The sequence below is a fragment of the Rhea pennata genome, chromosome 22, assembly GCF_028389875.1.
Source record: "Rhea pennata isolate bPtePen1 chromosome 22, bPtePen1.pri, whole genome shotgun sequence".
NCBI lineage: Eukaryota > Metazoa > Chordata > Aves > Rheiformes > Rheidae > Rhea > Rhea pennata.
Genome location: NC_084684.1, coordinates 2,363,171 through 2,383,272, shown reverse-complemented (window position 1 = coordinate 2,383,272; position 20,102 = coordinate 2,363,171). Strand labels below are relative to the sequence as shown.

The window sequence follows — 20,102 nt, the reverse complement described above, 5'->3', positions numbered from 1 at the left end:
GCTCCCGTTCTGCTCGTGTGCGTCTTCCTCCCGCTGTACACCACACGCCAGCGGCTTAAGTCCACTCTGATTCCTTGATTTTGGGATGGACCTATCCAAAGACTTCAACGAGCTCTAAAAACAAAGCTTTTCTCTTGCAAGGAGGTCTGAAAATTTTTCCAATTCTTCTTCTAAACCCAGAGCGCACCAAGACCAATGAATTCCCCAATGCAAAGCAAACAGCAAGCACATGAACCCAAAGCGGAGAAACTGCAAGGCACAAAGCAGACTCTGTCCTGCAGAGCTGACTTACAAACACACGAGAGGACAGTATGAAAAGGACCCAAGTACTTCTCCAAGAGGAGCACTGCAGTGAGCAAGCAAGGACCTTCGACTGAGCAGAGCCTGGCATTTGCAGAAAACATGCTGCAGATGGCCTCGGATCTGCAGTGGCTGCTCAGAAATGCTATAAGCATACCTACTGCAAAATGCATCCAAGAACGAGAAGTGCTCTAACACTGCCGGCATCCGAACTGCTCACATTCCTTTGGTCATTCAACCCTCCTTCCTGGCCTGCTGAGCCTGTTCTAATGTTCTTCTCAGCCTCTTCTTCTTCTGGGTTTGCTTTCCTCATTTTATGAATGCACGTAATTTTCAGGTGATCACTGTCATTACAACAGGATGTTGCCTCCTTGAAAGTTTGATGGTCTTGAAGAGAGCGCAAACTCACCCTGGAGAGACTACAGTGCGAAAGCTGCATTTATTGTGCATTACCATTTTGTTCACAGACTTCCAGTGAATCAATTCCAAAGGAAGAATATAAATAGACACAAGTTGTACAACAGTGGAGCTGCAATAAGTAGTCGGGGTTTTTTAATCCTTTTGTCATGGTGCACACAACCAACTTCCAAGCACATGTTCCTCATGATCACAATAAGTAATTATATGAAAGCAGCATTTGAGAGAACCAGTGCCCTTGATTCTAGGTCTAACTGGCTCCAATTTTAACTCCATGCAGACAGCTAAGATGTAGTTCTCTTCCCAAGGTTGATCGCTGCTACCTCATCAGTCTTCACCTCCTCATCGGCTGCTCTGTCTTCAAGCGCTCGTTTCCTGAGCCGCGTCCAGAGACCACCACTTCTGCCCAGTGCTGTCTCCTTACCTCCAAGCCCCAGCTGGCAAAGGAAACCTTTGTGTGACAGCTGCTTTAAAGACACTGTTACAATACCTATTTTGCTGCCCTTTTTCTCATAACCATTCCTCTTCTCCCCTCTCAGTCCTCAGCTCCTTGAATGCTCATGGTAGCCTTGCCAGCTTCTTCCCAGCACTACCTACAACAGTTACTGATTCCCAATCGATATTCAGGAGGAGGAAGCTCAAAAAAGAATCACAGTAGTGGTAACTATTACCATTTCTGCACTGAACTGTGCTTCTGAGCAGAGCTGCTAAAGTTGGGTCCAAAAGATCCTTCTTGGAGCAACAGATGCTCTCCAAAGTTGCTTGCTGTTATCACTTCATTCTCTGTCATCTTCTGCCACACTCACTCGTTTCCCCATTCACTTTCAGTATCAGTTGATTGACAGTTCTGTATATCCACTCCAAACTAAAACACATCCTTTCTTCTGCAAACTCCTTCCCTCGTGTCCAGGATTTCAAAAAGTAACTTTCAAAAAGGCAGATTCAAGAAAAATCTTTTATATACATACATATATACCATTTCTCCATCACCTGGTCCTCCCATCTAGGGGACAAAAATAATGCAATATATTATTTCCTTCTTTACAAACTAGAACAAATATCATCCTTTGGAATGTTTTCATTTCAGTGTATTTTTCTTTTTGAAAGCAAGCCACAATAACCATTATGAAGCTATGGAAAAGTTATACAGTTTTGGACGGCAGCTTTTCCCATAGTGAGTATTATTCTATTTACCTGTGACAGAGAACTGTTCCAGTTCCACTCCCTCCCTAGTAAAATTTCATTTGTTCATTCAGAACTGGAATGAGGTGATCCTCAGAATTTCTTCTCTATAAATGCTGTATGTTGATCTTGAAGGTAGCTCACTATCTTTTCCTCTATCTCCATGCCTTGAGCTATCTCTTCGTCAGAAAGAGATAATGGCGTTTCAGAGTCTTTGGTTACAATAATAACTGAGGTTCTCCGCGACTCCAGGATATTCGCTACCACCACCTGGTGACGATATTTCTCCAAAGCCTTCCGTGATTTTTCAATTAAGATCGAGGGATCCGTTTCCAGTTTAAAGGAAATAACAAATGCCTCCGGAGCCCATTCCTTGACCAGAGGAGACAGCATTTTTGGCACCATCTCCATTGTGATCTACATTGGGAGAAGACAGCAGGAAAAAAGTTTCAGTAAAAACTCTAGAACGCCTTTTAATACATGAAAAGGGCAAAAATTAAGGGAATAGGGAATTTACAGCTTCACTTCATAGTGGAACTGTTCCAAGTACATCTTGGAAATAGATCAGCAGACTGCAATGAAACCAACTGCAATCTCATCTCTGCAGCTTTCCCAGGCCTTATCCGCGGCCAGCCCCCGGCCTCCCGCAGCCGAGGCGCTGGACGAGGCAGGATGTCAGGAGCCGGGGGGGGGCGAGCCCGTCGGGGGGGGGGGCGAGCCCGCGGGGCGCCTCACCTGCAGGGACCCCTCTGAGGACTGGATCTTGTGCTCGGGCATCTCCGAGGTGGGGACGTAGAAGTCGGACACGGCGGCCGCCAGGTAGAACATGACGCTGGAGCCTGCGAGGAACGCAACCGCCGACGCTACCGGCACCGCCGCCGGCCCAGGCGGGGCAGCACGGCACCCCCACGCCGGGTGCCCTCCTGCCCTGGGGCACCCTCCCCTCGTGCCCCCCACCAACCCCTCAGCTTGGGGCCCTCTGCCCTCACGCCCTCTCCCCTCGCGTCCCCCGTCCCAGGCCCCTCTCCCCTCGCGTCCCCCTCCAACCCCTCAGCTTGGGGCCCTCTGCCCTCACGGTCCCCTGCCCTCACGCCCTCTCCCCTCGCGTCCCCCGTCCCAGGCCCCTCTCCCCTCGCGTCCCCCTCCAACCCCTCAGCTTGGGGCCCTCTGCCCTCACGGTCCCCTGCCCTCACGCCCTCTCCCCTCGCGTCCCCCCGTCCCAGGCCCCTCTCCCCTCGCGTCCCCCTCCAACCCCTCAGCTTGGGGCCCTCTGCCCTCACGTCCCCCTGCCCTCACGCCCTCTCCCCTCGCGTCCCCCTGTCCCAGGCCCCTCTCCCCTCGCGTCCCCCTCCAACCCCTCAGCTTGGGGCCCTCTGCCCTCACGTCCCCCTGCCCTCACGCCCTCTCCCCTCGCGTCCCCTCGTCCCAGGGCCCCCTCCCCTCGCATCCCCCTCCAGCCCCTCAGCTTGGGGCCCTCTGCCCTCATGTCCCCCTCTGACCCCTCAGCCCGGGGTCCCCTCCCCTTGCGTCCCCCCCACCCCAACCCCCCGCCCTGAGGCCCTCTGCCCTCATGTTCCCCCACCCTGGGGCTCCCTCCCCTCCCCCCGACCCCCCACCCCGAGGCCCCCTCCCCTCGCGTCCCCCCCCGCCCCGGGGCCCTCTGCCCTCATGTTCCCCCACCCTGGGGCTCCCTCCCCTCCCCTCCCCTCCCCTCGCGGCCCCCCTCCCCGGGGCCCTCTGCCCTCATGTGCCCCCTCCCCTCTCCTCCCCCCGAGGCCCCCTCCCCTCGCGGCCCCCCTCCCCCGGCGGTACCGAAGGGCGCGAGGGCGCGGGCGGCGGCGCGCAGCAGCGCCAGGTACTCGGCGAGGCCGGTGAACTCGAGGGCGAGCAGCGCGCCGGCGTCGGCGGCGCGGCGGTAGGCGCGCAGCGCGGGCAGGAGCGCGGGCAGGGCGGCGGGGGCGGCGGCGACGCCGGGCGGCGGCCCGGGCGTGAGGCGCAGCGCCTCGAGGAGCGCGGGCCCGGGCGGCGGCAGCGCGCGCGCCCAGGGGAAGGCGGAGCGCGCGCGGTGCAGGAAGCAGACGCCGTAGCCGGCGCCCACGAGCCGCTCGGCCGAGGCGGCGCCGCGCCGCCCGCTGCTGAAGTTCTCCAGGAAGCGCACGGCGCGCGCCTCCAGCGGCACCTGCGTCCCGCCCGACGTCACGAGCGCCACGCGCCGCCCGCGCGCCGCCTGCGCCGCCGCCCACGCCCGCACGCGGCCCTCCGCCGCCTCGGCCGCGGGGCCGCCCGCCGCCGCCGCCGCCATCATGCCCGCCGCGCCGCGCCGCGCCCCGCCCCTTCCGCCGGAAGCGCCGCGTCGCCACGGCAACGCGCCGCCCGACATGGCGGCGGCGGCGGGGCCTCGCGGCGGGCGGCGCGGCTGCGAGCTGTGCGGGGCGGCGGCGCGGCGCTGCTGCGCCCGCTGCGCCCGCGTCTACTACTGGTGAGCGGCCGCCGCGGGCGGCGGCGGGGCCCCGGGGCGCCGGGGACGTGGCCTAGGGAGCGGGGACGAGCCGGCGTGTGGGGACGAGCCCCGGGGGAGCGGGCGTGAGCCCCGATGTGTGGGGACAAGCCCCTGGGGAGCGGGCATGAGCCCCGACATGTGGGAACAAGCCCCGAGGGAGCGGGGACGAGCGCCCGGGGCGCAGGGACGAGCCCCGATGTGTGGGGACAAGCCCCGGGGGAGCGGGGACGAGCGCCCGGGGCGCAGGGACGAGCCCCGACGTGTGGGGACAAGCCCCGGGTGAGCGGGGACGAGCGCCCGGGGTGCAGGGACGAGCCCCGACGTGTGGGGACAAGCCCCGGGGGAGCGGGGACGAGCACCCGGCGTGCAGGGACGAGCGCCCGACATGTGGGCACGAGCCCCGACATGTGGGGATGAGCGCCCGGGGTGCAGGGACGAGCCCCGACGTGTGGGGACGAGCCCCGGGGGAGCGGGGATGAGCGCCCGGCGTGCAGGGACGAGCCCCGATGTGTGGGAACGAGCCCCGACGTGTGGGGATGAGCGCCCGGGGTGCAGGGACGAGCCCCGACGTGTGGGGACGAGCCCCGAGGGAGCGGGGACGAGCGCCCGGGGCGCAGGGACGAGCCCCGATGTGTGGGAACGAGCCCCGACGTGTGGGGATGAGCGCCCGGGGTGCAGGGACAAGCACCGACGTGTGGGGACAAGCCCTGGGGGAGCGGGGACGAGCGCCCGGGGTGCAGGGACGAGCCCCGACGTGTGGGGACAAGCCCCGGGTGAGCGGGGACGAGCGCCCGGGGCGCAGGGATGAGCCCCGACGTGTGGGGACAAGCCCCGGGGGAGCGGGGACGAGCGCCCGGGGCGCAGGGATGAGCCCCGACGTGTGGGGACAAGCCCCGGGGGAGCGGGGACGAGCGCCCGGGGCGCAGGGATGAGCCCCGACGTGTGGGGACAAGCCCCGGGGGAGCGGGGACGAGCACCCGGCGTGCAGGGACGAGCGCCCGACATGTGGGCACGAGCCCCGACATGTGGGGATGAGCGCCCGGGGTGCAGGGACGAGCCCCGACGTGTGGGGACGAGCCCCGGGGGAGCGGGGATGAGCGCCCGGCGTGCAGGGACGAGCCCCGATGTGTGGGAACGAGCCCCGACGTGTGGGGATGAGCGCCCGGGGTGCAGGGACGAGCCCCGACGTGTGGGGACGAGCCCCGGGGGAGCGGGGACGAGCGCCCGGGGCGCAGGGACGAGCCCCGATGTGTGGGAACGAGCCCCGACGTGTGGGGATGAGCGCCCGGGGTGCAGGGACAAGCACCGACGTGTGGGGACAAGCCCTGGGGGAGCGGGGACGAGCGCCCGACGTGTGGGCACGAGCCCCGACGTGTGGGGATGAGCGCCCGGGGTGCAGGGACGAGCCCCGACATGTGGGGACGAGCCCCAAGGGAGCGGGACAAGCCCCGGGGCGCAGGGACAACGTTCGAGGCGCCCCGAGGACGCCCAGGGGAAGCACGGACGAGGCCCGCCAGACGGGGCCCAGCAAGCACAGCTGCGGAGAGGCCCCGAGCCACCTCCCCTGCAGCGCGGCTCGGCCTCAGCCTCGCGCTCGGGGCCGTCAACGCGAAGCCTCGCGGCGCGCTGCGTCTGCTGGGAGAAACCCGTTCGCTCTGCAGGGCTCCCCGTTCGCAGGGCTCCCCGTTCGCTGTGCGTTTCGCGCACCGTGACGGGAGCCGCGAGGGCGGCAGGGTCTGTAACAGTCGCTCCCGCTCGACGGCGTCGCCCTGCGCGCGTGGGGATGTTTCTCCTCGCTTGTGCTAGCGCCTTCGGCAATAAAGCGGCAGCGCGAGGAGGTGCCTGGCTGCCTTGCGCAGCGCGCTCAGTGGAGCCATACCTGAGCAGTGTATTTCATTAGCTTCACAAGGCTGGCTTGGGGTTGGTCTGGTTTCATTTGCGGGGGGGGGGAGGGTTTGTGGTGGTGGTGGGTTTTTTTACCCCTGCATACTGCAATGCCAAGAGTGAGGCATTTGCTGAAACCAAACTTTACCAGGAGTTTTCTCCGCTGATTTCTAAGGAGGGCCCTAGCATGCTCGCAGAATCGCGCTCCCTCTTGTGACTTGGCTCGGGAGCACAGTCTTCCTGTTTAGGAATATCGAGTATGCGTTATTTGCTCCGTAATGGAACGAAGTAACAGAAATTATAGACCGGTGGCTGCTGTGGGTAAATGTTTTGGTGAAAGTCCAGAAGAAAAAAAAACCACAGGCAATTACGTTTCTTCGCATCGTTTCTAAGTAAACAAAACTATTATTCTTCCCTTATTTTATTAGTGATGTAGATCATCAGAAAGCTGACTGGGTTAGCATCCATGAGAGAATATGCCAGCTGCTGATTCCGATCCATACGCCCTTACCTTTTTTCAGTTCTGAAAAAGAAAGAAAACATGGCATGGAACAGCTGCTGAACAGGCAGGTATGTACAAGAAAAAAAAAGAATACCACCTCAAAGTGCTACCAGCGAAATTTAATTAGATCTTCTATTCCTTTATTTTGATGTATGCGGTATTGGGTATTGGTAACCAACCATCTGGTTGGTTAATCAGTACTTTGTTTAATTTTGTTTTAAAGACCAAGAAACTAAACTCAGCAATAAAAACCAATATTTAGCATGCATTGTCTGGGAAGGAGTGGGAACATCCTCTCACCAGCTCTGCAAGCCTCTTGCCTTTTAGCAGTCCTGCCTCAAAGTCCTGAGCTTCCTCCTCCTTGGCCTGGTAGCAGCACTCCCTGATCGCTACCTTTTCCAGCCTTGCAAAGGCAATCAGTCAAGTTCATTTCTGACCCAGCTGATTTTTGGTTCTTACAGAGTCTCCCCTCCTTCACCAGTGAGAGGGATCCTCCTTTCCCAAATGAGAGGGCAAAGAAAAAGCCCCCTCCCTTTATTGTCTTGGACTACTTTAAACACTTTCCTGCTAAGTATTCTGCTTTTTGGCCTCCTGGGATGGACAGACGTTCAGCTCCTTTCCAGCTTGGGAAGTTTAAACTCTTTATTTTTTGTTTGTGGGGTGGCAGAATCTGCCTTTCCACAACACTGATGAAATAAAATAACCCACCCTAATACATCTACTACTAGAATGATCTTTCCCATAAAAATAATTACCTTTCTGTCTTTGCCTAACTCCTTTGCATCACAGAACAATAGGACAACACAACAGCTAAAAGTGAGACAGTAACAATCAAGCAGTGCCACTGAGAACATCATTAATCTTCTGAATTGTACATCTTATTTAATAATATATTGTATTGTTTTTAAGATTGTTTCTCTGCTAGGTGGAGTGTTTTGGTGACTGGCTGGTTGCTGCAGGCCTTCTTGGTAGCATGCAGAAAGAAAAGGCCTGAAAGGGATTGAACCTGCGTAGAAAAAGGTCCTGCTTATTAAAGGCCTGTGATAGAATTTAGGTAGCAAATTTAAGTTTCATAGGAACTGTGCACTGACTACTGAGTTCATTTTTGAAAAATCCTTTCTGACTGAAAGGATTCTTCAACCGAAAGATTGTTGATAAAAGTCCAGATAAGATGTTATAACCATATCTCCTAGAAACTATGAGTGTGGCAGTAATAATGTAAAGGCAAGAGACCATTATCTGAACATATAGGGCAGGTTATAATTGCAGTGTTGGGAGACTTGAAAAGGCACTCTGAACATAGGAAAAAGAGGCTTTGTTCATGACAGAAGCGAACTTCTTGGTTGCACAGTTGTTCTGGAGGGAGCAATTGCATCACACACAGTCAGTGTCAAAAAAAAAAAAAAAAAAAAAAAAAAGCTCCTAATTCATCGCAGTTCCAGTTAATATTTTCTAAAATCTACAAGGAAGCAAAACTAAATTGGTCTTACTGGAGTAGTGGTACTTCCCCCCCCCCCCCCATACTTAAGTGTTGAGGCTTTCCTTTTTCCAAGAAACTTTATCAACAGGTTGAATGCTGATGTTGAAAGCATCTGTTATTACATTATTGATTTTCTAGGAACTAGATTTATGCTTATGCATTACAAAAGACCACATGATGACCAGATCAAGGAACTAATCCAACTGGAAATAATTGTTTTAATTAGGTTACAAGGGAAGCAGTAGGAACATGGGGCTGGTAAGGAAGGAGGTAAAAGGAGACTTTCTCCTTTTGATTGAAGTGCGCACCTAGGTTGGCACATAGCAACTGCAAAACTGCAACTTGAGCCAAGGCTTGGATTGATTTCATGGGGAAAAAAACATGGGCAGCAGGCTCTGATTTTTTTTCCTTAATAGAGATGTATGTAGGATTTTTAACAACTCTGATTACATTCATTCTATGAGTTTCATCTCTTCCAGACAATTTAAATAAAAGAAATTTGCAGTCCATGGAGTGGCACCTTGTCTTCCTTCTCTCTTGCAAGAGAAATCAATATGTGAAAAGAGCAGAAACATGCTTTCTTCCACAGCAAGATTACAGGTGCTAGCCCACAAATGAAGTCCACCTTGAGTTTGTACAGCAAGGTACAGGGAAACTGCTGCAGACAAGGTTTAGCCTAGGCTAACTGACAAGTGTCAGAAGAGCAGTATGCAGAGGGCGAGATTATTTAAAATGCCCCATCTTGCTGGCTTCATTTTCCTATTCATAGAGCCAACAAAAGTGAGCCTTCTTTGAAGCTTAAGGGAAAGCTACATAGTCTCCTGACAATCAGAGAAAAAAAAACTTCTGTTCAAAGCCAGCACAGAGGTTTATTATTTCTTGAACATTTCTGTTGTACTTCAAACTCCTGCCCGGTGTTTATTTGAAAAACACACAACTTTAGCCTCAGTCAGGACACGGGAAAGCTTGTGCACATCAAAATGCCCTTTGGCCTGAGAGAAGGTGCATTAAGATAAGAGCAGGGAGGGTATGAGTTTCATACCTTGTCTGTACTCCAAAGCTTTGTTGATAGAAATCTGCTGTTGTCAACATAGCTGTGGGGATGTCTGCAGACAGTACCTTCGAGCTGACAAAACTCCAAGTTTCTGTTTGTAGGATACCCTCACCTGCCTACGTGACATCAGCGTACCGCAGCCCCTGGATATGGGAAAAGATCCACACCTCAGCTAGCTACAGCAGTCCTGCAGCACCAATGCTTGCCCTGCTGTTTGCAAGTTTTAACTCAAAGGGCCCACAGTCAAACTGATTGGAAGCCTGGCTTCCTTTTAAAATCGTACTTTTGTTCAAGCGTGCCATCGCCGGTGGTACCTGCGAGTGAGTAAATGAATGCCACGTGTGCTCCCCACACCCTGATCCTGCCTAAAGCAGAGCTGGGGTCCTCGGCCTCCTCAAACCGTAAATGGGAAAAACTGCATGGGGGCATCTTCAGAGAAATCTCTGTAATTGCAACACACATGAAAAGAGCCCAAAGGGTGCAGGTTTGCAGGAGGTGGGGCTATAAGCAAGATAAAAAAAACAGCGTGGGGTCAAAGCTATTGATCCCCCCAGGCTTACTAGCATGCAGGCTTAAATGTTCAGTGCTGCGAGGGGGTTCTGTTGTCTCCTGCCTTTCTGCTGTGCAGAGCATCCAACCACTAGCTTGTTCTCCCTCCAGATGCCTTAAAATAGATCCCATCGTGGGAGGCCACGATGATCCTATTGAAAAGCGATAAAAAGAGAATGATGCTGACCTCAAACGCCTCCCCGGATGACAATGTTTGACGCTCGTTTACCAATGCTGGTGTCAGCTGCAGCAGAAAGCAAGTGGCAAGGATAGAAAAGGCAGCCTGATAATTAATAGCTTTTAAGGCTTTTTGCCTTGACCACGTGCTGACTTTCTCCTGAGCAGCACATGCTCCTGCAGCACAGTTTGGTTTTGGGGCATTCCCTCGTGTATCTCCTGGTGGTTCAGGAGCTAAGGAGGTGATGATGGCTGTGTTTTCCTGCTCTTGACTGTCCCCGTTGCAGCAGGAACTATTATTTTGAGGTCTGTTCTGCACAGTTCTCATTTAGCTGGACCAGCCGGGATCTCCAGGGAGCACTCAGGCTCTTCTTCAGATTCCCTGTCCCCAAGCTGCTGCTTCGCCCACAGTAAATTCTTTGCCTCTCTGACCACTTCAAGCCCACCAAAATGCCAAAGCCATAAACTGACCTCTAAAAGCACTCAGTTTGCTTTTTCTGCCCTCCGCTCAGCCACAGCTGGAAAACACCAGCCAAGGCAGAGCCTGCAAAGAGGTAAAATGGTATGTTCTGCACGCGCTCACTGCGCAGGCCTGCCTGTGCCTCCTAGCAAGAGAAAAGCACCTTGCTGACTTACCATGGCTAGATGCACCAGCAACCCAATTAATTTGCGAGCAGTCTTCTGTCTGCCAAGCTTGAAAAGCTAATATGGAAGTGTTGAGAACTTACAACAACTGCAGTGAAAGCAAAGAGATGAATCTAAGCATTCTGGCTCCTTTTCGTGGGTGTCCTTCAGTGTGCTGTGGGGACACAGCCTCTACAGTCGCAGCAGAGCTCCAGCAAGGAAGAAGCATTCAAGTGGAGATGTGTTTATGGAGCTGATAAAGAGATAAAATGCTGCAGAGGGTAAAAAGTCTAAGCGTGGCAAACACTGCTAGCAGTAGCAAAAGACAGAAAGCAACTGTATGGAAGGAAACATCATGGTTTCTGGCAGCAAACAGAAATGTTGCAGAAGCTGCTTGGTCACCAAACCAAGCTCAGGCACTGGAGATGCATGAGGACAGTGCTGTGTTAAGGTTTCCTGATTTTGACCAGCTTTCCAGGCTCTGTGTCAAAAAGTACCAAGAGCTCAGCAGCCTTTGGAGGCCGGAACTGGCCACAAGAGGGTGGGAAGAAGATGCCTATGTCCCAGATGCACACAGATCTCCTGCCATCGTGCTGCAGCACTCAGTGAAGAGCAGTCTCCTTGCTTACAAGGTCTCTTGCGGCTGGAGATGTGCCGTGCTGGGTACTACCTTGGCAAACCATATGCTACGCTCTGCTGCCTGCTCTGAGTCATCATTATCACTGTCAGCAAAACCCTGCTGTAGCCCCTTTGCCTAATCTTTTCTATGGTCTTGTGATGCTCATTTTTTGTGCTTCACAGCTTTTATTGCTGCAGACTTAGCCGTTTCTTCACAGGCTTCAAGGGTTCTTCATCTCCTAAAACATCACATGATCTAAGAGATTGCCTGAGGTTGTTCCTACTAGAGGTAGGAATGAAATCCAGGCTCTGATATGACAGTTCTAATTTCCATCCATTAATTACAGATGCAATTAAAATTACAGTCACTGTTAACAGTTTGCAAACAGCTGAAATGTAAAAAGAGACCTCGCTTATCATCCTTCCTTATCCTTTGCTCACTCTGTTCCGTTACTATCTTTCCTTGTAGAAACACATAATCGATCTTGCGTATAGCACAGCCCAGAAGTTTATTCTTGAAGGAAAGCCTGGAAACGCAATACCTGCAGGTTTGCAAGCACTGCGTTTCAGCATTCGCGTGTATGGCTCATACTCTGTGGATGTGGTGCCTGCTTATCTCATCTTGGCCGAGGCCTGCATTGGTAAGTATTGGTCTAAATAGCAACGTTGGCAAGGGCAGGACCTCCCTGGGGGTCAGGTTTCTGGTTTCCTTTTACCATTTATCAGGAAAGGATAAGCTCTGCCTTTCAACATTGCACCGTGTCTCTACCCTGCCCTTCCTCAAGGGCATTCCGGAGAGATTTGAGAGGTCACCCACCTTTTTGTGCGCGCCTCTGAGAAAGCGATGAGGGATCAGGCAACGGGAGGAAAATCTTTTCCCCATCTCTTCCTAATCACGCAAGAGAAGCAGTCTGAAAATCTGCTCTTTGCTTCTGTGGCTTCGTGTGACTCTCAGAAGCATTAAGTTCCCGAGGGTGGTTGTTTGGGCTCTTGATCTCAGGGGACCGGCAAACGTTTCTGAGGTTGTTGCGCCAGAGGAACACCTCAGCTTGTTCACAAGAGTGAGCTCTACCTAAAGATTGTGCTCCTTTTTCTCCTTGGCTGTATGCTTTGTATAAAAAAAGGGGAAAAAAAAGTTAGAAACCTGCATGTGGAGAATCACTTTTTTCAGCTGCATGAAGGACGGAGAAATCATTGCAAATCATTACTATTCCGGTAGCAAGCATGATGCTCTTCTAGCAAAATTGAGTAGTCTCAAGAATTGTCTTAAATGGGGTGGAGAAAGGGAAAAAAAACTCAGTAATTCAAGTATGATAATACACAAATCATTAGTCACTGTAGCTAACTAGAACTGTTTTGAACACACTTCTCAGTGATATTGGACGATAAGTAGTTTTTGCCTTCTCTTGTAGCTCTAGACACTCATTTGCCTGTAAATTAGGTTTTGAACGCTTGTTTGACTAAGGAGCATTCAGCAGAGTAGTGGGGAACCCGCAAACTAGATTTCTCAAGCTAGCACAATGGGAAAATGGGCAACGTTTTCTACATTTCTAAAAATAAAATGCTCTCGGCTTGCATCCTGCTTATTTCTACGTGCCGTTTCAGGTGCTGACTGTCTTATGCAGGCAACTACGTATCTCTCCCAAGCTCAGTGGGTTGTCCTCAAAACTCCAGACTGCAGCCTTGCCATTCAGCACAAACTGCATCGGGATCTGGGTCTTCTCTATGCCGCTAAAGGAAACCTCGAGCAGGCTGCGTATCACCTGGCCAATGACGTAAGCCAGTTAAAACGCAGAAGCAGTGCGGTTTCCCTTCCTTTAGCTGTGCCAGATTGCCATGAAAACCCCAGCAGACACATCTGTAATATTGATTTTAGGTATCGGGAGGGTAAAGGCATTAAGAAAACGAGAATTGTCTGGGTCTCGGGCACCTGCGTATCTGTGCTTATCCAAAGTTGTGTTTTAGCAGTCATCTTTATTCCCTTGAGCTGTGTATACCTTCCCTTTGCTACACCTGCTTGTAGAGTCATCTATCAGCTTTGTTGTGGTCTTGAGACGAATAGACATTTCTACCACAACTTGGTATAGTTGCCTTTTGTTCAGCAGATAAGTTACTTCATTTTGACTGTCATTTTCCTTAATACTTTCTGTTAGGCGGCAATTCTCTTTCAACTCGTATTTAATGAATTGTTTATTTAACTATTTAAATGGCCGGTTCAATAACAGCCTCCCTGATTCAATCTTTTTGGCTGCGAAAGAAGTCTATCAAATTGGAAATGGTTATTTCCAATTGTGTTCCTGAGATGCATTGCCTGTCATTTAATCCCCCAAAGGGAGATGACCTCCCCGATTTACCATTTGTCTGTATCACGTATAGACTAAATTTACCCAGCGCGGAGTGACGAACGTCCGCGGCTGCTGGGTTTGGTGGCAGCCTTTTACAACAGCTTTGTGGGGATGTAAACGCTGACTTGTGATAGAGGAGAATTAGACCTTTTCTGTTATAATATCTACACCCTTGACTTGGTTTAGTCTGTAAGCCCATCAGGAGACATTCTGGTTAGGTACCCTGGATGCAGGGCCTGGCAAGGCCTCCGGGAGGAGGTTTTTGCTATTAGTGCAGCTAGTCTCTGCCAGAGCAGCACAAGACCCGCTTGAACTCCGGTGGCGTGTCCCAGATCTGCTGAGAGTCACACGTCAGCTCAGAATAGCTGGAATGCAGCACGGCGCTCCTGCTGCCCTCCCCACGCCGCGCTGGGGCTCCGGGACGGGGAAGGCTCCGGCTGCGCCACCCGAGAGCCCCGGAGCTGAGGCCGGTCCGGCTTTTAAAGAAGCGAGACGTAAGGGCTGCGCGGCGCGAGGAGGACGGGTGGAACCCGACCGTGATTCACCGGGGTAACACGCCACAATCAGGAGGTCTGCGCAAGCAGGGAATAGCGCTAGCGGGGGACTGGGCTGGGGCGTGAATTCCTCCATAGAGACTAGAAAATATCCCTTTTCTTTTTAGTACCACACTTTACAACTGTAATCAGGTATGACTAATGCTATACCTGTGCAGAAAAAGAAGAAATACTCTATAATAATAACCCGTAATGAAAATTTTCCCAGGTTTTGATATGAACACTGAACTTGTGCAATTTCTGAAAACGCTGATTTCAGATTTACCTTGCTAGTTGTGCATTTGGACCACGTGCCATTCAGACAGCTGGAGAATATTTCCACATGGCTGATATTTTCCTTCGCCAGAACAAAATGGATGTAGTAAACTCACTCTATGCTGAGGTTAGTAAAGCCAAAGCTCATCTGATATTTCTTAGTTTTATTTCTTGTGCTCTTTCCAGTGTTTCCTTGTTCCTGACTGCCTTTAGGATGACTGTGACCACATCAAGCGTCAGTGTTTCCTTCTAGCATCAATCTCAAACACTTTTCATAGATAAATATTCCTCTGAGTTACAGCCAGGATAGGTAAAAACGTGTCATTGAAGTTGCAGTCTCCAATTTGGGCAGCCAAACTGTGTTAAAAAAATGGCTTTGTTACCAAATACCCTGGCAGAGGTTAAAGATAGTCCCCCAGGTAGAAAAGGTGGCCCAGGAGTTTCCACAGCCGAGGAAGAGTAGCTGAGCACTAATGGGGTGTGATGGAACCATGTGAAATTTAAGCTGAGTATCAGTGAAAATTTCCACCAGTAAGAGCTTGTCAGGATGGGATTATCGTGCAAGGGAAGTAACTGTCTAATCTCCCTAGTTACTTAAACTTGCATTGTGCAAGTTAACTGAAAAACGAGCCTTTTTCATTTAGCCTGATTTCCTACAGAAGCAAGGGTTTCGCAGTTGTGCAGTCTGCCTCCATTCCCTTTGCAAGCTTCGGCCAAATTTGCTTTTAGTTAAAGGGTTAGTTAAATTTTCTCAAGTGCGATGATAATTAATAGTCAGGTGGCAAAGGAAGCTTCCAGCTAGAAGTCCCACTGCAGGAAGAGCAGCAGATCTCCACCCGAAGCGTCCTGCGTGGCGGCAGCCAGCTCGCTGACCGGCAGGTGCCCAGGTTGTCGTGTTAGGAGCCTGTTGGTCTGTAAGCAGCATGCCCTGCAGCACCAGGCGCTCCATAGCCAGTGGTAATACAAACGAAATAATTCCCGTTCCCTTCCTGGTAGGTGACTGCCATCTGGCATGCCTTCCTCATGAAGTCAGTTCAAACACAGGAGCAAATACTCAAGTCGCAAGCAGAAGCGTCCCCGTTCGACGAGGACAGGGAGGTTGGCAAAGATCATCTGAGTAAGTAGCACTGTTCCGCAGAAGAGTTTGCAGGCAGGACTCGAAAGAGCCCAAACATCTCAGTGCTCTTATTTTACTGGGTTGTTTTGTCCCTGATGCTTCCGTAGACCAAATTTAATCAGGGGTCACAGGTGTTTCTGAAACTGATGCTCAGTGGATAATCCTGGGTGGAACAAGTGAGGCCACTTTAGAAACAGGAGTGTTCAGATGGAAACACACCCTTGCAGTATTTTCCCTTTTTTGTTTACCTGTGGCTTTTCACTGCACTCCAGGCAATTTTAGTGATAGGAGATTTTATCTTTCAGAATTCAATCCTGCTTCAAGACTCTCATTTACCTTCCATTTTTTTGTCTCCATTTAATTATGCAAAAGTGACATTTCATCTCACTTAGGCAGCTTTACAACTCCATCTTCTGAAGCAGTCTGACACGATGGGATACCACGTGCTAGTAGTTGGGTGTATTAACCTGGAAAATACTCTCAAATGCCGAGCTAGGGAATTTCTCACTTGTGACATGTAAAGGAAACTGGATGAAGCATTAGGAAATATGCTGGAGCTCATGGTACTGCCCTACACTCCACCAAAGTCAGACTAGAGCATGTTGCTTGTCTTCTGGCATGTGTGATGATAAGAGCATTGCCAGAGAAGAAAAATGTTTCTGTGGATTCCCTGACATGGCTTTCTCTCCATCAGTAGTTGCTGCAGTAAAAACCACACCAAGACAGGGCTACCTGATACCATCTTCGGTCATGACAGCAATATGAAATCTGCTCTTTTCATGCAGCTGTTATGACTCAACATCCTTACTAAAGGCTTATCAACACAATTACTGACTGGATGAAAAGATATCTGTTAATGGATATGGAATTTGCATGGAGCTGGAATACCACGTTGATGCTTGTAGTGCAAAGGCTTTTGATGTCTAGGAGAGATAATTGGACAATTTTGAATGTATTATCTCACACACATGCAGCCAACAAAATTATTTCTTTCTTGATGCAGCTGAAGCCCAGCAAGCAGAAGCAATTCAAGCACTGAATGCAATATTAGATTTCAGAGAACAGGCACCAAAGCAACAGCGTGATGAAACTGCTAAAGTTTTGCATTCTCTTGCAATGCTTTATTACATGAGCATGGATTTATCAAAGGTACGTTTCACCCGGTGATAACTGCTTTGTCTTCAGTGAAAGGTTGATTACACCGTTTTATATTCATACAGTAACGTTTGCTCAAGTAGCCTTTGCCTCAGTGAACCTGTGGGATGTTTTATGCTCCCTATCAAACAGAATCACAGGCTTTGTGAGCGCTGCAGGCCTGTCGCTAGCAGGACTTTGCAGTCAGCTTGAACATCCACTTGCAAAAGCCACCTGGGTGTCCTTGGGCAGGCTGCTTGGAGCCTGGACCTCCAAGCAGTTGGACCTCTGCAGCTTTGCACCGGGTCGGTTGGGTCCAGGAGGGTTCCCTAACTCGGTTTCAGCCCTGGCACCACCACACGAAACAAGGAACGCAAGCCGGCTGTCCGCGTTGACCCGGCACCTCTCCCAAGGTGACAGCTCCCTCGCGGCACCGGAGAGCCCAGGACAAAGCTGCCTTGGTAGTGCTGCACGAGGCCAGCTCACGGTCTGCGCTCAGCCAGGGCTGATAGACCCCAAGGTGAGCAGTCTTGATCTCTGCTCACCATCCCTGGTGGATCCTGTTGGGCAGCGAGTGAGATACAGGCCCTGCGCGTGTCTCACCGTGAGCCAGACTGTCATCACCGTGTTGCTACATAGATCCAGTCTATTGGCTTCTCTTGTTCAGTTTTGGATTTGTACCACTGTATTTGTGTTTGTTGCTAAAACTTTCAGATGTGACCAGCTTCGGAGAGCCCAATTTTCTGCATTAGACCTGATTTTGAGAAATTGCTGAGCAGTGACCAGGTGGAAGCCAAGCCTCTTTGCCTGGGCTAAGCATTCAAAAACCTCCAATTTCTTCTGCCTGTCTTTTAGAGGGTGAAAATATGGATTACTAATGATCTCTTGATGGTAGTAGAGAAAGTCAGAATAAGAATCTGTTTGGAAGACACAAGTAGACAAATTCAAATTAGGAAAAAGCCAAAGCTTTGAGTGTCTAATCACTGGAACAGTTACCAAGGGAAATGGGGGATTTAGTTTATTAAACTGAGCCAATGCAGCTGTTTTTTTCCCCAGATAGATGTGGGAATGCTCGCACGAACTGCTTTATCAGACGGAAAGTAATGATCTCCAGCGGGGGGGAGCTGGGGTTGGTAATCTCTTCTGCACAACTGGATCCTTAATGATATCTGTTGGCAGCTTTCCTCCCTCCTCTAGAGCCGCTTGCACAGGTCACCCTCCGAAGCAGGCGGCTGAGTTGCGCGAGCCTGGACATGCTCCAGCGTGACTGTTCCAGGGAGCCTCCGCAGATATTTGAAGTACCCATTGAGAAAAGTCAGATTCGTGACAGTTGTTTTGTCTTTGCTGTTTCTTTTCAGGCGCAGGAAGCGGGGGTGAAAGCCTTCGAGCTGGTGAAACAACTGCCCCAGCAAGACTCTCTGGAGGCCGTTGATCGTTTGTTAAAATTGATTAAGTCCAAGCCTTTTTACGAAAAATGAGCTATTTCTACCAGACGTAGGTGTTTAGCTAGATCATCCATTTAACTAGATTGCTGACAACACAATGCAAATGCATTACAAACTGAAGGTCCTTACTGCTACTGGTGTCTTTCTACACATGTCCCTTTTCCACCTCAAGCTGTTAATGAAAAGTTAAACTTTATGGTCCTTTTAGTTGATTTTCCTGTGCTGGTCAGCCACTGCGGATGGTTGTGCAATGACTCAGGGTGAAGGTGGGGAATCAAAAGAACAACCAGCACAAGGTGAATAAATAATTACCTACCTGCCAGCACAAAGAAGCGCAAGAGCCTCCCGTGTCCTCACATCGTCTGTGCAGAAGCTAAGGCCAGGCTAGCGGGTTGTTAGGGCTTTTCTCCCCCTTTTTGCACTGCTTTAGAGGAGTCTCATAGCTCTGGGCACTGAGGGGCTCCGAGATTCATGGGGGAACCTGCACGCAGGAGGGACCACAAGGACAACGCCGGGACTATGCGCCCAGGGCAAGGGGAAGGTCCGCACGACTCTCGGGGTGAAGGTGGAGAAGGGCTAAAGGGAATTCGGGAGACAGATGCAGGGCTGGGGAAGGGAGCTGGAGGCAGCCGGAGAGGCTCAGGCTGTGCCGTGAACCCGGTTCAGAGCCCGCAGCATGTGATGGCCTTGTGCAGAGAGGCGAGAGGAAACTTGCTCTGCTGCTAAGGTCTGCATTCAGCTGGGCTTTAAGCCTGCGATTAAGTCTCATTTACCTCAGGAGGATTTACGAGTGCACTTAATTACCTTGCTAAATTGGGATGGAGTCAAGTGCACATTCAAATGCTTTGTTGAGCTGGGACCTGAGCAATTAGAAGGGATTGATGCTGCTGGTGAAGGGAAAGCCACTCGCTCCAGTTCAACCGCTGTTTAATTACAGAGGGCGGAATAGCTCTGCCGGGCACCGGCAGGCAGGAGCCCTCGGCCGCTCCACGCCGCACAGGCCCTCGTCCTCGCTGCGGCCGGGGTAACCAGCCCCGGGGACCGGCCTTCCTCCGCGGGCCGCGGCGCCCGCCGGCACCGGGGCCTCAGCGCCCGGAGGATTTGGGTCACCGCGGCGGGGGATTTGGAGCTGCGGGCTCGGGCGGCGCAGGTGTAATCCCTCCATGCTGCTTGGAAGTGCCACGCAGCACCGGGCGCCTGCTCCTGGCCACTTGAAGCCATAGAGGAGCACAGAAAAAAATTGCCATTTTGGTGGTTTAAGTTAGATGGGCATCTCCGGGAGCAGGGCTGGCGACGAGCGAGGGCTGGGAAGGGGCGAGTCGGTGCTGGTGGCGAGAGGGCTCCCGGGCAAACCCCTGCAGAGACACTCAGCTCCCTTCTCAGCATCCTGTTGCGGGTCCTACCGGAATTTGCACTAGGACTATTTTGGGGAGCCTTGAAAGGTTTTACAAGCACTATCTTCTGCGTGCTGCTACTGCAGCTGCTTCCAGTGTGTACGCTTCAGGGGGAAATACTGCACTGAATAGAAAGCACCTGAAATGACCAAAATCAGCATTTCTCTGCCTGAAAGTGTTCTGACTTGCAGCTCTTAGTACTCCATAATTGGGGAGAAGAGAAGGAGGGAGGGAGGAAAAAAGCCAGGCGCGCTGAGCACAGCAAGAAGGTGCAAGACAGCCCTGGCCCGGCCAGAGGCAGCGACACCGCGGCGTTGCTCAGGAGCGGGCAAGGGCCCGGGCTCGAGCTTGAACGCAGCAAACGGGGCGGGAGGGTTGCAGCTGGGGCTCCTCGGGGCAATCAAAGCCTAACGGGGCAGCCGGGGCCCCGACGGGCTCCAGGCCGGGCTGGAATCAGCTTGGCGGCAGCCAGAAGGTGGCAACACCGCTCGCCCGGAGGCGGGCACGGCTTCGCGGCGGCGGCGGCGTTTCGTAACCGGGCGCGTTGGCGAAAGCCGGGCGAGGACGATCC

At 52.3% G+C, this 20,102-nt stretch overlaps 3 protein-coding genes across 7 annotated transcripts in view; 1 reads left to right on the top strand and 2 right to left on the bottom strand.

Annotated features, from left to right (window-relative positions):
- CCDC30 (coiled-coil domain containing 30) overlaps positions 1-626 on the bottom strand; it is a 39,399-nt gene extending 38,773 nt beyond the window's left edge. For 4 of the 5 annotated variants that reach the window (XM_062593407.1, XM_062593414.1, XM_062593415.1 and 1 more), the window contains exon 1: positions 458-626. The gene's annotated coding sequence lies outside the window, so the exon portion shown is untranslated. The remainder of the gene's footprint in view (positions 1-457) is intronic. The other variant, XM_062593409.1, reaches the window with a different exon arrangement.
- A 1,157-nt stretch (positions 627-1,783) lies between these two features.
- On the bottom strand, positions 1,784-4,201 carry PPCS (phosphopantothenoylcysteine synthetase). Its single transcript, XM_062593416.1, has 3 exons — positions 3,712-4,201; positions 2,635-2,738; positions 1,784-2,316 (listed from the first exon to the last, which is right to left on the bottom strand). The coding sequence occupies exons 1-3, from the start codon at positions 4,199-4,201 to the stop codon at positions 1,993-1,995; spliced, it is 918 nt and encodes a 305-aa protein (XP_062449400.1). The 3' UTR covers positions 1,784-1,992.
- A 76-nt stretch (positions 4,202-4,277) lies between these two features.
- Positions 4,278-18,469, top strand: ZMYND12 (zinc finger MYND-type containing 12). The gene is made up of 8 exons (XM_062593717.1): positions 4,278-4,378; positions 6,712-6,853; positions 11,757-11,928; positions 12,893-13,062; positions 14,446-14,568; positions 15,438-15,558; positions 16,562-16,707; positions 18,051-18,469. The coding sequence occupies exons 1-8, from the start codon at positions 4,278-4,280 to the stop codon at positions 18,168-18,170; spliced, it is 1,095 nt and encodes a 364-aa protein (XP_062449701.1). The 3' UTR covers positions 18,171-18,469.
- The last annotated feature ends 1,633 nt before the right edge of the window (positions 18,470-20,102 follow it).